The following is a 19784-nucleotide window of genomic DNA, read 5'->3' as shown; positions in this document are numbered from 1 at the left end:
AATCGAAATCATAATATTTAAGTTCTATTCTAATTCAATATTCAGACTAATTGCTCCATTGGTAACAATGATATTTAATTAATTAATTGATTAATCAATTAATTTATTCATTTATCTATCTATCAACCTATTTATATTGTATGAATGAATGAATGAATGAATGAATGAATGAATGAATGAATGAATGAATGAATGAATGAATGAATGAATGAATGAATGAATGAATGAATGAATGAATGAATGAATGAATGAATGAATGAATGAATGAATGAATGAATGAATGAATGAATGAATGAATGAATGAATGAATGAATAACGAACGGACGAACAAACGAACGAATAAGTGAATAAATAAAAAAAATCATTCATTTAATTTTAAATATATAAATAGACAGATAATAAATAATTAAATGAATAAATTAATAACTCAATAAACTAATAGATAATTAAACTTATAGTTTAATTAAATGAATAAATGAATAAATAAATTAAAAAATTTAGTCAATTGATAAACTAAATAAACTAATAAATTGATAAATTGATTAGATAAATAAATTAATTAATAAATTTATAAATTCATAAATTAATTCATTCGTTAATGTAACAAATGTCCAATTAGTCTGATATTGAATTAGAATGGATCTGAAATATTATGATTTCGATTGGTCGATTACCTTAAGTTTTCAATACCAGTATAACAGTCACCTGTACATTAAATTTGGGCGGGGCGTGGTCAGTGCAGTTCTAATTACCAATGAAAACAAAGGAATTATCTTTCGGATAATAACTTGATTGGATAGCAACATAAATGACTGGCAGATCTGATTGCCCCCTAAAAGAATGTTGACATCACTTGAACGTGTGAAAAATATAACCATCGAAGGTCATAAATTACGTATTACATCCTATTGTTCACAGAGATCAATTAAGTTTTATTCCCTTCATGATGGGGTTTTTCATAACAGCATTATTATATAAAAGACACACACACACACACAGAAAAAAGAAGAAGAAAAAAAACAACACGGTTTAAAAGAATGATAGAATTTAAAGAACATGAGGATGTTGATCATTTGAAAAAAAATAGTTCATATATAATAAATGCAAGTTATAATAATTTATACATGTACGCCGTTTGTAACAGAAATAAGAGCATTTAGGATGTTTTCTCGTCGGTTTCATTGATCTCTTTCTTTCTTTGTAATAATTGAATGGCTATTTGTTTAAAAAGCGGCGTATTTGAAAATCGTGTAGGCACGTTCATTTAGAGCACTTAAATAACAAATCATTTTTTACATAAATTTAACTTGTACAACACGCCAAAAGAAACAAAACAGCATATATTTTAATGTATTAGCGAGGAAAAGAAATACACATAAGTAAACTGACATGAAGGTTAACAAAATAAGGTAGTGATTTTCTTATGTCATCAATTAATATAGCGGTAGAAACTTCCGATTACTTATTTATTTATTATTTATTTTTTATATATTATCTCATTCATTCATTCATTCATTCATTCATTCATTCATTCATTCATTCATTCATTCATTCATTCATTCATTCATTCATATAGAATTAATTAATTAACTTATTGATGAATGAATGAATGAATGAATGAATGAATGAATGAATGAATGAATGAATGAATGAATGAATGAATGAATGAATGAATGAATGAATGAATGAATGAATGATCGAATGAATGAATGAATAAATAAATAAATAAATAAATAAATAAATAAATAAATAAATAAATAAATAAATAAATAAATAATCGGCAATATCTGCCGCCATTTAATTGATGACGTAGGAAAATCACTACCTAATTTTGTTAACCTTCATGTCAGTTTTACTTATCTGTATTTCTTTTCATCGCTAATACATCAAAATATATGCTGTTTTGTTTCATTTGGCGTGTTGTACAAGTTATACATATCCAAACAAAAACGCTTTTGATATTAAAGTGCTCTAAATGAACGTTCCTACACGATTTTCAAATACGCCGATTTTAACACAAATAGCCATTCAATTATTCAACTGGATTGTAAACAAAGAAAGAAAGAGATCGATGCAACGGACAAAAAAACATCCTAAACGCTCTAATTTCTGTTACAAACTATGCAATTTACGGCGTACATGTATATATAACTTGTTAACTTACATTATTATATATGAACTATTCATTTTCAAATGATCAACATCCACATTTTCTTCTTTCTTTATTTTTGATCATTCTTTTAAACCGTGCTTTGTCTGTGTGTTTTGTGTGTGTGTGTGTCTATGCTATTATGAAAAAGCCCCATCATGAAGGGTAATAAAACTTAATTGATCTCTGGGAATCAAAGGATGTGTAATATGATACGTAATTTATGACCTTCGATGGTTATGTTTTTCACACGTTCGAGTGGTGTCAACATTCTTTTTAGGGGGGCAATCAGACCTGATAGTCATTTATGTTGCTATCCAATCAAGTTATTATCCGAAAGATAATTCCTTGTTTTCATTGGTTATTAGAACTGCAATGACCACACCCCGCCCAAATTAAATATACAGGTGACTGTCATACTGTTTATGAAAACTTAAGGTAATCATCCAATCGAAATCATAATATTTCAGATCTATTCTAAATCAATATCAGACTAATTGGACATTGGTTACTTTAATGAATGAATTAAATTATTAATTTATAAAATTAACTAATAACTTTATTTATTTAATCAATTGATTAACTTATTGGTTTATTTATTTATTAATTGATTTGTAAATTTATTTATTTAATTAATTTATAAGTTAATTAATTTATTAGATTATCAATTTATTGATTTATCAATGTATTAATTCAATTATTTATATCTATCTATTTATATATTTTTAATTAATTGAATAAATGAATGAATGAATGAATGAATGAATGAATGAATGAATGAATGAATGAATGAATGAATGAATGAATGAATGAATGAATGAATGAATGAATGAATGAATTTATTTATTTATTTATTTATTTATTTAGAATGAATTTATTTATTTATTTATTTATTTATTTATTTATTTATTTATTTATTTATTTATTTATTTATTTATTTATTTATTTATTTATTTAGAATTAATAAATAAACTAATTGATAAATAAATAAATAAACTTATTGATAAATAAATATAAATCAATCAATAAATAAATCAATTAATAAATAAATAAATAAATAAACAAATAATCGGTAATTTCTTTTGCCATTCTAATTGATGACGTGGGATATAACTTTGTTAACCTTCATGTCAGTTATACTTATGTGTATTTCTTTTCCTCGCTAATACATCAAAATGTAAGCTGTTTTGTTTCATTTGGCGTGTTGTACAAGTTATATTTATGTAATTAAGAAAGAAAGAGATCGATGCAACGGACAAAAAACATCCTAAACGCTCTAATTTCTGTTACAAACTATGCAATTTACGGCGTACATGTATATATAACTTGTTAACTTACATTATTATATATGAACTATTCATTTTCAAATGATCAACATCCATTTTTTCTTCTTTTTTTTAAATTTTTTTATTGTTCCTTTAAACTGTGATTTTTTCCTTTTTTTTCTTTTGCGTGTGTGTGTGTCTCTTATAATTATGCTGTTAAGAAAAAGCCCCATCATGAAGGGTAATAAAAGATAATTGATCTCATTGCTAATTAGAACTGCAGTGACCACACACCGCCCGAATTTAATGTACAGTTGACTGTCATACAATTAATTAATTTATTTATTTAATCAATTTATTAAAAAAATATTTATTTATTAATTCATCAATTTATCAATCTATTAATTTATTTATTGATTTCTTTATTTAATTATTTATTTATATATTTATATATTTATAATTAATTGATTGATTGAATGAATGAATGAATGAATGAATGAATGAATGAATGAATGAATGAATGAATGAATGAATGAATGAATTTATTTATTTAGAATTAATTAATTAAATTGACTGTCATACTGTTTAAACAATTTTTTTAAATATTTCTACAATGTATAATAATACTTATTTATGAAAGTCTCATTCATGCACATACACAAATAAAATTCAAAAGCAAACATAAAACACAGAAAAGTACATGACCATTCAATTATTGAATTATAAGAGACTAGTAAAACATTTATAATAACACGAAACTATCATACTTATCATAAAATTATATCCTACTAAAAATAATAACTAACTACACAGAACAAATACTATAAATTAATGGAAAGAAATATACATTTATATATTTATATGATTAAAAAAAACAGTCGCTATTAATGTTTATGAAACTTAATGTAATAATCCAAGCCAAATCATAATATTTTAGATATATTTTAATTCATTATTAGACTAATTGGACATTTGTAACATTAATTCATAAACCAATTAATTAATTAATCTATTTAATCAATTTATTAAAAAAATAATTTATTTATTTATTAATTCATCAATTTATCAATCTATTAATTATTAATTAATTTATTTATTGATTTCTTTATTTAATTAATTAAATAAGTGTATTAATTTATTAGTTTATTAATATATTGATTTATCAATATGTTAATTTAATTATTTATTTTCTATTTATTTATATATTTATAATTAATTGAATGAATGAATGAATGAATGAATGAATGAATGAATGAATGAATGAATGAATGAATGAATGAATGAATGAACGAATGAATGAATTTATTTATTTAGAATTAATTAATTGACTAATAAATAAATTAATAATTAATTAATTGAGTAAATAAATAACTAATTGGACCGGACTATTTCATTTAAAAAAGGTCGGAACCGAATATTAACATGTAGAAACACTTTTTTACTGTTAAACTTTCGATCCAATAAGTAAAACAAAAAAAAAAGATATAGATGAACTCTCCCATAATGTTATTCTCCCATCACGCTCTAATGGGTATTTCTCCAAGTTAGCCATCATGGGAGATTTCTCCCATTTTAATTTTGGGAGGTTTCCGCACCATTTTAATTTTGGGAGATTTCTCCCATTTACTAAATGGGTTAGTTCAGCCAATGGAGAATTGCAAAATTCTTTAAATATATTCCTCGAATACTTATAAGTTTATCATAAGTATTATATATTCAACATATGTAAAAATATTTAGAAAAAAAATATTTTTCCTCCCACGGTTTTATTCTCCCACTTTAAGAAATGGGGTTTCAACCCCACTAAAGTCCCAGTGGGATACGTAAAAACCCGTGGGAGAATTGAAAAACCCAATTGGAGGTCACACTTTGAACGCTCACACAGCGTTTAATTATTGTGCTATCTTTGTGTAATCGGTCAATAATCGTCTATTTTTATCCAAATTACTGTTTGATTTAAATTTTTGTATTGAAACTATGTTAAAAAGGGTAGTTGAGTTTGCGAAAATTCCGGATTTGCAAACTTATTCCGGAGGCTGTTTTTAGCAGAATTCAATATTTGAACATAAAGTGGTTAAATTTATGGTTTTATGCCATACCGGTGTACATGACTCTTACCAGAGATTGGGATTTAATTCTTGGCAATCTTATTTTCAGTGGAATGCAACTGTTCATTGTTAACAGAATAATATTTACACAGGTTGCACTGTGTTTGTATTGGAATGAAATTCTCATTAGTACATTATTCTCCATAATGTGCACTTTTTACAAAAGGCTAACATAAAAATCAGGTCTTGAGTGATCATTTTCAAAATTATAGGCATCAGAACTATAACTTGGTCCTTTTTCCATTCTTGTTTGCTTATTAAATTGAAGTATGATTATACATTATCATATATCAATCGGTTGAGTCTGTAGATGTTAACTATGTATTGGCTTTTGCATGCAATTGTCTGGTTATTTAATCTGGTGACACCCTATACAGGTTATTACACCAGATTGCCAAATGATCTTTCTTTTCATTATTATTTCATAACATAGAAACTTGGGGTTTGGAGCTCAAAACGCCTTTAAAATCCAAATAAAATGCATATTTGTCAATCCCAGCAGATGTACTGATCATATATATCAAAAAAACTTAATATAAGCCGTTTTGAAAAAAAATTCATATTTCAACATCTATAATAATTAATACAGATTGAGCACCAAACCCCCAAGTGTCTGTGTTTCATAATATTTACATGACGCACACTACTGTATGCCATATTACTACGATGGAAGCTTGGCAATAGGTACGTTTTATTTCTGGTACGAACCGATCATAAAGAACGGCTTCAAATAACCACAGCAACCGTACGACATAGACATGACCAACGCTCCATCTTCTTGTTTACTGTAGATCTAGTGAGAGTCTCAGACTTTGTTCTTTTTCCGATTGTTTCGTAACGCGTTACGAGGATATAAGCTACATTCCTTAGCTAATAAATAGCTTTTCATATCGTTTATTAATTACAAAACATAAAATAAAATTGCATCCGTCATTTATATTATATCTCCTAAAATCGAGGTCGCAAGTTTGTTGACGTTTCTAATTATAGCATTTCCGAACTTGTTTCTAATTATAGCATTTCCGAACTTTTCCGTATGCAAATGAGTTAATTCCGAATGAAACCGATCGGGCCCGAGAGCTTTTACAAATGGCGGGGATTTCAAAAACTGGCGATATTATATCCAGTTGCATCCGAGTGTTTCGGCGAAATAAGATTAAAATTGTATAGCAGTTCATCATTAATGAGGATATACTTATGATTTAGGTGATAATTTCTGAAAACTAAGTTGTAGGGTAAAATATCATCGTTCAACGGTATTATAACTTTAACATACTGTTTACCCGAATATGATAAGCGATTTCCTTTGCATATTTTTTTCAGTTTAAAGTGTCCCATCTCTGCAAGACTGTCAAACTTTATATTTTAGGCTTTTTAGAATCATTAGGAGCTTTTTTAACATTCATAACGAGCAACCAATACTAGACTGTGTTGACCCCCCGTATAACAAAAAATGATTTTTTTAATTCAGCATGAAACCGAAAATAAAAGTCTGCATTAAGAATATTAAGTTTAATTATGCCAAGATTTCTTTTTGTAAAATTCGTCTGCTCAACTCGTTTCTTTTGCCTGGGTAATGAATAAATGTTTCATTATGCAGAAAAGGCAAAGAGATGCTCATCACCTATATAAAGTGTTGAATATGAAATATAAATTTTGAAAAAGGTAACAAAAATTGTAAACAAAGAGGTATTTTGACTTCTAGATTGGCCTTTAAGATGAATACACATTATCATTTCATAAGATAGGGGAAGTAACTCCATCAACATTGTAAATGTTTAATATTCTCTGATTACATACCTTCATTGTAATATACGTTAACATATATACCCAAATAAAGAGTTCGCGCGTTTTTATTAAATAGTTTAAATTATGAAATTAATTGCTCTTTGAGCATTGAAACATTTTTTATTCGTTTTCATGTAAACAACTGTACATACTTATAAACTGCATTTTCAAAATGTTTATGGCAGTAAGCTTGAATCTGGAGGCGTGGTGCTTTAAGTCATAAAAATACAACCTTCATGAGGAGTATATAACTAGAGACTTACCTCTTTAATATTTCGTTCATTTAGAGTAATAATACTAGACTAAGCGTACATTTTATGCCGTTTAAATGCCATAGTACCTCAGGTGTGTAATACATGAATATATAAGCAAGCATAACGTGAATATTTTCAAAAATTGAACTGAAACATACATATCTATACAAAACATGTACACATATGAGCGATCTAAGAAGTTGACACATGTTAGTTAATTACAAATTACAAACATTAATTGAAAACAAATTTCATTTGTTTCACAATTATTTCCACTCGTATTTTTCATCAATTTAGGATGTTTTTGAAATTGATTAGATTATTTTTGAAAAATGAAAAAAATACATTTGAATCATTAAAATTTGCAATTATGAAAATTGTTTTTATCAATTTAATATTTGGAAAAAAGGGAACAAATACAATGTTGTCACATTTGTTTGATTTATAAATGGGTTAGAACACAATTCTGTAGTAACGTTTTAAATATTGTTTCTGTTTAACGAGATCGGAAAATTACATCAAAAGATGATACTTATTTACTATATTTTCGTCTCTTGGTATTGAGTTGGCGAAATAAAGTCTGGTCAAGTTATTGTAAACATAAAGGTGGCTTGAATACAAAAATAAAGAAACATGAATACCTAAAATGATAACAAAAGCATGACTAGACAAAATTAAATGAACAAAATGTTATCCTTTGGGTACTCGTATATGTTCCCTGTGATATACTCTTACTGTTACTGTATACCTGAATGTGCGTGCTCTTCTTCATAGTTTGCGAAATATTGTACCAACTTATGTTTCAAATAAAGTAGACTAATTTAAATTAATAATTTTTGATTGCATAACAGAACTATAATGATTATGTTGATGATGGTGGTTTTTGTAGTTTTCACTCCGGATCACGGAAGTAAGCCACATTGAAATTACCAGAGCACATTTTTTTTGAGAAGGATAAAAAGTCTGTACATAATAATCGCGTCAAAACACATTTAACCTAAAATGAGCGAAACAATTTTTGATGAAAAGGTTCATTTTAAAGCTAGACATCAGTAATTCAATAATTGGGTGTTTTCACCGTTTATTCCTCTTCGTGTAAACATATGCGTTAGGTTGAAGGAATTTACTACTGTTCTTGGCGTGACACATTTTAGGCCTCTCAAAGAATAATGGAATGAATCTATTTCCTAGAAAGATTCGTCTGGTACTCACAATTGAGCCGCGTCATGACAAAACCAACATAGTGCGTTTGCGACCAGCATGTATCCAGACCAGCCTGCACATCCGCGCAGTCTGATCAGGATCCATGCTATCAGTTTCTCTACTTGTCATAGCATGTATAGGGTCTTTAAGCGAACAGCATGGATCCTGATCAGACTGCGCGGATGCGCAGGCTGGTCTGGATCCATGCTGGTCGCATACCCATTATGTTGCTTTTGTCGTGACGCGGCACATATGTTTTCGTTCTTTTGACAAGATGTCTTTATAAATACATTTGTAAGGAAAATAGCCGAATACAAAATGTCGGAAACCGCTGCATTGAACCCTCAATATTTCATTTTAATTTCTTTTAAATTTCAAAACATTCAAATTACAAAGTTGCATAGTAAAAGAAGAAAATATTGATAAGGTTAATTATATAAAATTATAATTAAGAATCTTAGCTCAAAAAGAAAAGATATTACTTCAATGTTATTGATGAGGTTGATTATATAAAATTATAATAAATGAACTGCATTGCTCAAGTAACAGAACTCTTTTTATTCAAGTAAAGATAAATTAAAAAGAAACATATCCTGTTGTTCGTGCTGTTGGTACTTAGTTAACACCAACATCCTGTTTAGAGTTAAACAAACAAGTAATAAAAAAGTAACAATATACATTTGTGTTAAATGTTAGTTGAAAAAGAGGAGAAGGAATAGCAATTAAAAAACATTACAAAAAATGTAATGCTTATGTGTCCAGCTACATTTGGAACTACATTTCAAACAACCTCATTTATATTGAAATCAAATCATCTTGTTTACCATGCATGACTTATTGTATTGGGCACTGATGAAACTGGCACTTGTGCGAGTATATTGTGTGTTGGTGCCCCCCCCCCCCCCCCGACGCCACCCCCCCCCCCCCAAAAAAAAAAGAAAAAAAAAAGAAATTAACATCAAAAGGGCCAAAAAATAGAATAAAAATACGATTTTGATTTAATTTCTGAGTATATTTCTTCATTTTAATTTGTATATATCTTTCTATTTTTAGGTACTCCAATTGATCAATATCAGAAAGTTTTTTTATGTTTACAGGCCTTTGGACATCAGAGGAGTTCCTTAAGAAACAATATAGACTTGCTCTTTAAATGTGCTATATTTTTACCTGCATTTCATTATAGATTATGTATGGATGTTATTTGTTTATGTTTTAAACATCTCATTTAATCCAGAAAATGCTCTGTTAATATGACTGATAAAGTATGCTTACCCATTATGTTGGTTTTGTCGTGACGCGGCACATATGTTTGCTTCTTTTGACAAGATGTCTTTATAAATACATTTGTAAGGAAAATAGCCGAATACAAAATGTCGGAAACCTCTTGCATTGAACCCTCAATTTTACATTTTAATTTCTTTTAAATTTCAAAACATTCAAATTACAAAGTTGCATGGTAAAACATACCACCATATATTTTTCAATCGTATAAAATTATAGAATAGCTTACTAAAATCCACTTTTTTATTTGAAATTGCTACCTTAATTGTTGTTGTTTTGTTGTTGTTGTTTTGTTTTGTTGTGTCTTTCTTTGAATAAAAAAATCTTAGCTCAAACAGAAAAGATATTACTACAATGTTATTGATAAGGTTAATTATATGAAATTATAATAAATGAACTGAATTGCTCAAGTAACAGAACTCTTTTTATTCAAGTAAACATAAAATAAAAAGAAGCATATCCTGTTGTTCGTGCTGTTGGTACTTAGTTAACACCAACATCCTGTTTAGCGGTATACTAACAGGTAATAAAAAGCCACAATCCACAATATACACTTGTGTTAAATGCTAGTTGGAATCAAGAAGAAAAATAGCATTTAAACATCATAAAAATTGAAATGCGTACTTGTCAAACTACATTTCAAACTACCTCATTTATATTAGGATCAAACAGATCCTCTTGATTACCATGCACGACTTACTGTATTTGGCACTGATGTGAGTATATTCTGTGTTGGTGCCCCCTCCCCCCCCCCCCTCCAAAAAAAAGGGCAAAGAATAGCATTGAAATACGATTTTATTTTTATTTTGGAGTATATTTCTTAATTATCTTGTGTATAAATCTTTCTGTTTTAGGTACTCCAGCTGATCCACATCAGAAAGTATGTTTTTATGTTTACAGGCCTTTGGACATCAGTTGAATACCTTTAGGAACAATATAGACTTGCTCTTTAAATGTACTATATTGTACCTGTATTTCATTAAAGATTATGTATGGATGTTATTTGTTTATGTTTTAAACATCTCATTTAATCCAGAAAATGCTCTGTTAATATGACTGATATAGTACTTGTTCTGTTTATATATGTTTAAATTAAGAAACAAGCACTATATGTTGGTGCTAAAATTATTATATAATGATTACAGCAATAAAGATTTTGAACATATAAAAAGAAGTTACTTATCTGCTTTTGAATATGTGAGAAATAAATGGCAAGATACAATGCACTATCGATTATGGCAGTTCCCGTAAAATGTAAAAATAAACTATTAAACAGCTGTTTGCGTTCAAAACAGTATTGATTCAAACACAGTGTTAACGTTCGCAAAAAAAAAATAAAAAAATTTTAATTTTTAATACAAAAATTGATTTGATTTTTATCATTTTTTATAATAAAAATTTTTTTTATTATTTTTTTATTTAGCGAAATGTTTTTAAATGTGAAATTTTTAATTTTTAAAATTATTTTTCATTTGGGCACAGGGGGTAACAAAATAAAACTATCACAAAAATTTTAATACTTTTGAAAAAAAGGGCCAAATAAGAAAAATATTTTTACGTCTTTTTTAAATTTTGTTATTTTTTAAAACAAAAAGACCAAAAAAACAGGGGGGGAAAAATTAAATTTCCCAAAAGGCTTTAAACTTTTTGTTTAAGCCAATGAAAATTTCTCTTTTCGATGCTTTTTAAAAAACACTTTCCCTAAAGGACTTCCTTTAGTTAATTTCGAAAGTTAGAAAATTCAACTTTTTTTTAATAAGGGTTTTATAATGGTTTGGGTAAAAAATTTCTAAATTACTAAATTGTACTTGTTGCAAATTCAAGAGAAAATTTTTAAATTTTAAAGGGAAAGGAAAATAATCCCGGGTAACACAAAAAGGAAACCCACAATTTCGAAAATTTGGAAATAGAAATGTTAAAATACCCAAAAACAGCGAAACTTTGATTTTTTGATCCATTTTTTTTTGGTGTTTCAAAAAAGAGAAAATCAATAAACCCAAAGGAACGTGAAAAACATTGAGGTTCAATGCTTTTCCCCATGTTTAAATTTGAATTCTGTTTAAGGGCCGGGGTGCAAGGGGGCGTAAAAGAGCAAATTTTTATCACTTACAATTAAACCAAGCAAATAAAAACCGGGGTCGGGCAACTTTTTTTAATTTTTGCTTTTTTGGGGCTTTTTCCCGGGGTTTCCCTTTTTGGGATTGGGGCGGAACGCCCTTTACCCTTGGAAAAGTGAAAGCAAGATTTTTGTTCTGGAGTAAAATTATTAATGCTAAGGAAAATAAGATATGTACACTTCTGATAAAACAATGTTGTCTTTGTCCTCTAGGAATATTGTTAATTCGAAATGGATAACGTTTGTGAAAGAAACGCTTAATAATCTTGGTATGTCAGAATATTTTCATTTACAGAAAGTAGATACACTGTAATATTAATCACTTTAAAAGTATTATAAACCTACTTAAGACTACACGATCAATTTTTAAAAATTGGCATAGTACTATTGATACATCTTTTAAGTGCTCAGTGTATCTTAGATATAAAAATACTCATTTGATTTGAAAAATATCTAGATGAACGTACATTTGACATAGGCAAATATTTATGTAAATTTAGAACAATGAATCACCTATCACCAATATTTGGCAATTGATCATAATGATAGGCTGTGTTCCTTATGTCCGTATCAAGCTATTGGTTTATGAATTTCGCAACTTATTTGAATGTTCGTTCTTTAATGACATAAGACGTAAATCTCTTATTCCCAATTTTTATATTCATTCCTATTATTGAATAGTTGTTATAAAAGTTATACTAAAGCTATCTTTATTTTGTAAAAACAGTATGTTAAAATTTAGATAATTCTTCTTATTCTCCGTTCCTTCTCCAATGTGTTACAGTGTAAAATAGTATTCAATTCAGTCTTAACAACTTTTTACCTTTACTAAAATTTTATTACAATTCAGTAGTTTAAAATAACAATATGATCTACTATTTATATATCTGGTCAAAAATTTGCATTCTTTTAGATATATTGTTATTGGAAATCTTTTGACACAACTGCTAATTTCTTCGTTTTACAGTGTTTAAATAAAAGTTATGATGAAAGAGCAATCAAAACAACGCAGACTATGTGGTTCTGGTAACAGGGACCGTACACCGAAGTACAAATCAGTATTGCCGGAGTGTGTTAAAATGTTCTTGTCTCTTTTGTACCCATATGGCAAAGAACACGTTCCCCTGTTGTCAGCAATGTTAAACCCCCAAACAAATGTAACCAAAGCAAAGTATCTGAAATGAGTTTCTATCCGCTATTGTCCTTTCTCTGTCGTCACAATAATTTAAACCGCAAGACAAAAATGAGCCAACAATGGGGCATGGCTCGGATGCAGGTTAACTTCCATCTTTGCACGCACAGTGTACCCGGCACTGTGCAATTATATAAATATAAGAAAGATCATCGAAACATGAGGTTATCTGCTTTGTACGAGGGGGCGTTCCGAGATTGCCGAGTGTTTTAATGTTCTTTCTGTTTTGTATCATAGGTATAAATAAACACTCGTTCCCTGATGCGCAATGTGAAACCCAAGAAAAAAATAACCAATGAACGAGAATTTAATTATGATACTTCTATCCGAGTCCCTTTCTCGTAAGCTTCATTTATCATAAACGTTGTCAGCTTCATTTATCGACCACGTTGTCTGAATAACTTCGTTTATCACATGCGTAGTAAGAATAACTCTGTTTGTCCAACAAATTGTCTGAATAATGTCTAATTCTTACGCGTTGACGTACGACAATCGGGAAAACTATTGATAGATCATTCATGTATTTGGTTTAGGTTTTTCTAAATTCTTTATTTCCCATTCTTGCGTCACTTTTACATTTTAATGTAGATGTCTGTTTCGGTTAAGAAAGCAGCTAACCATCCATGTTCAAGCAAATACTGAGTTAATTGAAATGTCATTTAAAATCAAGACACGATTAAAATGCTTCCATAATTTCGATTTTTCTTTGTATGTCATCTTCCAGTTTGGGAAGACAAAAATAGATAGCCTCTTGTTTCAATTCATTTAAAACTTGCAAATCATTTGGAAGACAACAAATGGGCATCACGCAATCGTACATTAGAAAATTCAGAATGAATGTGAAGTGTGACGGGTCTCTGTCTATAAATATTTGTGATTTTGGGGTAACATTTAGTTTGCACAGTTTAGAAATAAAGGACGTCGGTACTTTCATAAGTGTTGACTTCCTGATGACGAAAGGATTTCCTCCGACGCATAGAATAATACTATCGTCCTGCCAATGTTGAGTTTGTACCATCTTATGGTTTATAATTTCTTTCCCCTTTCCTACCATTTCAAGCTCATCTTCGTGCTTTAAACCGGAATCAATGTTTCCTAGAAGTTGGATATTTTGTTCAGGAGAATATTCAGTAATCACATGGCTTAGTTCATTTGACTTGGTTAGAATATCGCTAAATGACTCGGGTTCAACTTCATTCTCATCAAATGCAAACTTATCTTCGTGCTTTAAACCGGAATCAATACCTCCTAGAAGTTGGATATTTTGTTCAGGAGAATATTCAGAAACAACCTGGCTTAGTTCATTTGACGTTGTTAGAATATCGCTGAATGACTCGGGTTCAACTTCTTTTTCTTCAAATGCAAGCTTATCTACGTGCTTTAAACCGGAATCAATGCCTCCTAGAAGTTGGAAATTTTGTTCAGGAGAATATTCAGTAATAGCCTGGCTTAGTTCATTTGACGTGGTTAGAATATCGCTAAATGATTCGGGTTCAACTTCATTCTCATCAAATGCAAACTTATCTTCATGCCTTAAACCGGAATCACTGCCTCCTAGAAGTTGGATATGTTGTACAAGAGAAATTTCAGTAATCACCTTGCTTAGTTCATTTGACGTGGTTAGAATATCACTAAAAGACCCGGGCTCAACTTCATTCTCATCAAATGCAAGTGGTTGACTGATTATGATTTCCGATGGATCAGGAACAAAATCCAAATCTAAACTTGGATCTGCCTCCTTTTGGATTTGTTGTAGTTGAGGTTTAATATGATTCAGTCTATATGGATGGTATGTTCTTTTTATCTCATAATGTTTATAATGGCTCACCCCTGTCATGGAGTCCAGATCACGAGAAGGCAGTTGCAATGGCAATGAATTAAACTCTTTTTGAATATCATTATTAATTTGATCGTCAAGGTATTTTCTTTTCTGAACGGCACTGGTTTCTATTAGTCCAGACTCTTTGTGAATAAGGACATATCTACTTTTACTTGAACAGTTGTGTTTTCTTTTTATTTTCCTAGTATAAACTTTCCCGCATCCAGTACATTTGTACATGAACCCGTAGTGAAATGTTTGTATATGTCTCTTGCATTCACTTTGGCTGTTGTATGAACGGGACCTGTCGACACACTTCTTACACACATATCTAGGGCTCTGTTAAATAAATACAATACTTTTGCGGAATAATGGTGGGAAAAATGAAAAATGAATCAATCAGGAATCTTGTTTTCATTAAAGCGTCGATCTTTGTTGATTTACGGTTAATGTGAAGAGTAGTTATCTGTGACTTACTACTTATAGTGCGTTTTTTTTTGCCTGGCAAAACAAAACCTCTAAGCAAATAAAACATATTTATATTGATATAGTAAATGTTGCGTCAAAACCATACCTATTTAGGTATATACTATACTATATTATACTTAACTATACCTTTTCAGTTGTTTTTGACCCTTCCGTTTGGTAATAGTTCATAGTAAACACCACGGGTACCTAAAGTAAGTAAAATTGTGTTATACATTTCTAATAAGTAAAAAAAAGGAACAAACACCCTTGGTAATAAAAGGATTTGACATAGATGAGCTGTATGCCTGAAAGGAAAACTGTATGCAATCTTAAATCTCCCTCCCAGGTCCCCCATGCCATATATATTTACCGGCATGGGTAAAACTAGCGAAAACACCGGTCTGATATGCAAGAATGTAAGAAAAGCTGATCTATTTAATATGAAAGACTTTAACTGGGACATTGTATCTTATTTCATCATGAGTATATCTGGTGTCATATGTTACCTTGATCTTAGGCTTCCAAAACAGATCCAAAGTTAAGTCTTATTGTTCAACCAACTGAACTCTTTAGTTAAACTGCAATAGTTAATTTAAAAAAGGCTCTAGTTATTGGCCTAAAATCGTGTTCAGTAGTCGTATTAGAGACATTGACGTTATAAAACACAAAAACAATCTAAACAAGGAACATGACTTGAAGTGGTTAGCGAGTGAAATGGTTACAAACTTGACAAAAATGGCTACCGAGTCATTGATATTTATAAACAATATTTATATAAATTTATGAAAATTTTATATCAAAAATTATATTCTCAAAGTTTTGATTCCAATATTAAAATATATACATAATTCACTATTAAATAAGAATTTAATTCCTCGCAAAATAAATGTGAAGAAAGCAACATTAAACCACTCTGGTTTTTTTCCTCACCTTATTTTATACAATATTCCAATCATAAGAAAAAAAAATCATAATCTTTTAAAAAATGGTATTTAGAGCGAGGTGGTCCTATTTCAGGGATTATTCTAAACAAGGGTAATTCAACTTTATGTAAATCTAATGTTATGCTGTGCAACATAAACGCTAGGAGAACGTAATAACAGGAAGTTGCGTCATATTTATGTGTGCGTGACTAACAACATCCCATTACAAGAAGCACTGGCCAAGTACAGGTGTCGTCTGCATATATGTTTCAGTTTCCAAACTTGAGTATTTGAAATTTAAAAGAAATAACTTAGTGGAAGGAAAAGTCACGTGACACTCAAAAACTATACGCACGTGTAATCACGTTCTATAATGTAAATTGCGGAACAAAATCGTCCGTGACCTCGATCACCTCCGCTTACACGTTTTAGTAAATTTTGGTTGTTGAAAATTTATAACAACAGTAGCCATGGATTGAGCCAGATTTGAGTGAAGGGACATGATTTTCACAATTTTGGTAGAGGTCATATTAGTCCATGCTATACTAGTATACCAAATAGCTTAGTTCTAAGCTCGTAGTTAAACAAAACTGGGATCATATGTTTTCCTCTACAACTATGTAATCAGTTATTCAATGGACATAAAGTTACATCAATCTGCAGTGCTACACGGTAATGATTTGTTTACAATTATAATCTTGTTCAGGAAGAATGTTAAATAAAATTGTAGATTACAACGCATGAGTGACTGACAACATCAACAAAGCTCAGCCCTGAGCAATTTGCGGTCAGGTGAGCTAACAAAATTGATAATAGTAAAATAAAAAGACATGATTTTTTCCACGGAAAGTCATTCGTATTCAGAGTAATTATAACAGTTTTAAAAGAAATACATGGTTAAAAAGAGATATTTTATATTTTTTAAATGAACTTTACTTACTACGTGACGTAATTAGAGCTTCCAAACAAATTAGATAAATAATCCATGTATAAAATATTTATTATAGGTAATTTAAAACAATCATTAACAACTGTTTTTTCGAAATGCAACTTAGGTTAACACAGGTTTTGAGACATTGAGAAAGGTGTCTAACAAATGTCGCGTACTTAATTTTCTATTTTTTGTGTGTGTTATTGTATCGTCATCTCGAGCAGGTAAGTGCATTTACACGCGCATGAATATAAAATTTCCAATCATCGCTTTACTGTTTCTCATTTATTATGTCCAATAACTGTTTCTTATCACATAAACCGCGGCGCAGGAGTGTAATAAAGCCATTTAATAAAAACGATATTACACTAGTGTAATAACACTTTGACGTGACGTCATTTTCGCTATCGCGCCCGTTTAACTCACAACGAGTGAAAAATGTCCATCGGTTAAAATGTTGTGAGCAACTTCCGTTCCTGGTTGTGAGCACCCATCTTTGACGTGTGACACGACAAACAAGGTGAGTTTTTCATATTTTTTGAAGATTACAGACATTTATGTAAAAATATCGAAATGAAGTTAGCTAGCGATGTGTTTTCTGAGTATGCACATGTAAAGATATTGCCTGTTGGTGGACAATTTGATGGAAATACCATGCGACGCAGTCACTCGGGGTAGCAGGAAAACTGGAGACAACTTCTCTTTGGACCTAATTTAACATTGAAAACGTCGATTCTGGTGACGTTTTGTGCATTATAACCTAAAACAGATGCCCACAAGTCTTCAACGAAAATTATTATCTGAAAGCCTTCATAGAAACGAAGATATACCCTTTTTGCTTTAAGGCCAATTTGTTATTCATTTTCAATAACTTGCTTTATAGCTGAAGGGAATGTTCTGTTGTAGACCAAATTCAGTGCTGCCGGTATGTACACATTTCTCATCTCTTCTCTTGTTGGCATAAACTTATCTACGTCTTCTACAAAATACATCAAGTAATATCCACCTTCGTTTGCGTTCATTCCTGATAACAAATCAAAGGATTTAAAAACTTCAAGCTCTTCAATAGTCTGTGTTTTTGCTCTTTCATACAAATCTCTAGGCTCATCTTTAATAAAGTCTCCATCAACGACTGGGTCAAATATAAAATATTCTATACTATTTGAATCTTGGCTTAATGCATTTATTGCTCCCATGTAATCTTGCCAGGTGATGTTACGGTCGCATTCAATCATCTCTGCAGTGCTTTTTAAATCACATCCAACCTTTCCCGCCATAACTCTGGCGCCAGTCAGTGTATTTCTAGAACAATTCATAGACCTTACAGAGGGTGATCCGCTTGAGGCAATAATTCTATGGATCACACCAATATTTTCTCGTTTCATACCTTGCATTTCGCCACTTATCGCCCCAGCTGATTCACCAAAAATAGTAATGCGGTTAACATCACCACCGAAGGCGCCAATATTATCTCGTATCCAGTTTAAAGCCAACATCTGATCCCATAATCCGAAGTTACCTGGACAATTCGAGTCCATTGTACTGAAGAATGCAAGTGGACCGAGTCTGTAGTTAATTGTCACTACAAGGACATTTCCGAAACCTGACAATATTTTGCTGTCATACTCATCGGATGAACCTAAAATGAACCCTCCTCCGTGAATCCAAACCATAACAGCATGTCCATTTGTATTATCAGGCGTTTGTGTTGGAACAAAGATATTAAGATGCAGGCAATCTTCATCTTGTGTCCCTACTAATGGTTTACTCGGGAGAATAATCTGCGGGCAGATAAATCCGTATCTAGTAGCACGGAATGGTGTTTGTAGCTTTGGTAAAGGTTCTGGCTTTCTGAATCTTAAGTCCCCAACTGGTGGTTTTGCATATGGAATTCCTAAAAATTGTTTTATTTTATATTGTACCCCGCTGAATGTCGTTTCCTCGGTTGTGCCTATGAATTCACCAGCCGTTGAAGATACAGCTACTTCCTGCCCATACACATAAACAACGAGACTTACACAAAAAATATGAAATGATAACTTTAAATCCATTCTATTTTCATATTTTTCATTGCTTAGATTTAGATTCGGTAGTTTTATGAAAATGCTATATTCATCACATGGACGTTAAGAATAGTGCTTGTTTAATTTAGAAGTTGGGTTATATAAAGCTCAGGTACGACATTAAATAATTATAGTATTTTCAACATATCCTTACCTCAAATATATCTATTATTAAGTTTAACTCTAACCGGTGTTTGCATTCGTCCCTCTAGTTCTTTAAACTT

The 19784-nt window shown here is 30.2% G+C and overlaps 1 protein-coding gene across 1 annotated transcript; it reads right to left on the bottom strand.

Moving 5' to 3' along the window:
- Window positions 1-18351: 18351 nt before the first annotated feature.
- LOC132734557 (neuroligin-4, X-linked-like) lies at window positions 18352-19564 on the bottom strand. The gene has a single exon (XM_060721314.1). It carries the CDS (start codon window positions 19546-19548, stop codon window positions 18352-18354), a length of 1197 nt encoding a protein of 398 aa, XP_060577297.1. The 5' UTR covers window positions 19549-19564.
- Between the last annotated feature and the right edge of the window lie 220 nt (window positions 19565-19784).

The sequence above is a fragment of the Ruditapes philippinarum genome, unplaced genomic scaffold (assembly GCF_026571515.1).
Source record: "Ruditapes philippinarum isolate M1 unplaced genomic scaffold, ASM2657151v2 ctg4498_1_1_1_1, whole genome shotgun sequence".
In the NCBI taxonomy this organism is placed as follows: domain Eukaryota; kingdom Metazoa; phylum Mollusca; class Bivalvia; order Venerida; family Veneridae; genus Ruditapes; species Ruditapes philippinarum.
Note: the sequence above shows the minus strand (reverse complement) of the source record. Positions and strands in the feature narration are given on the sequence as shown.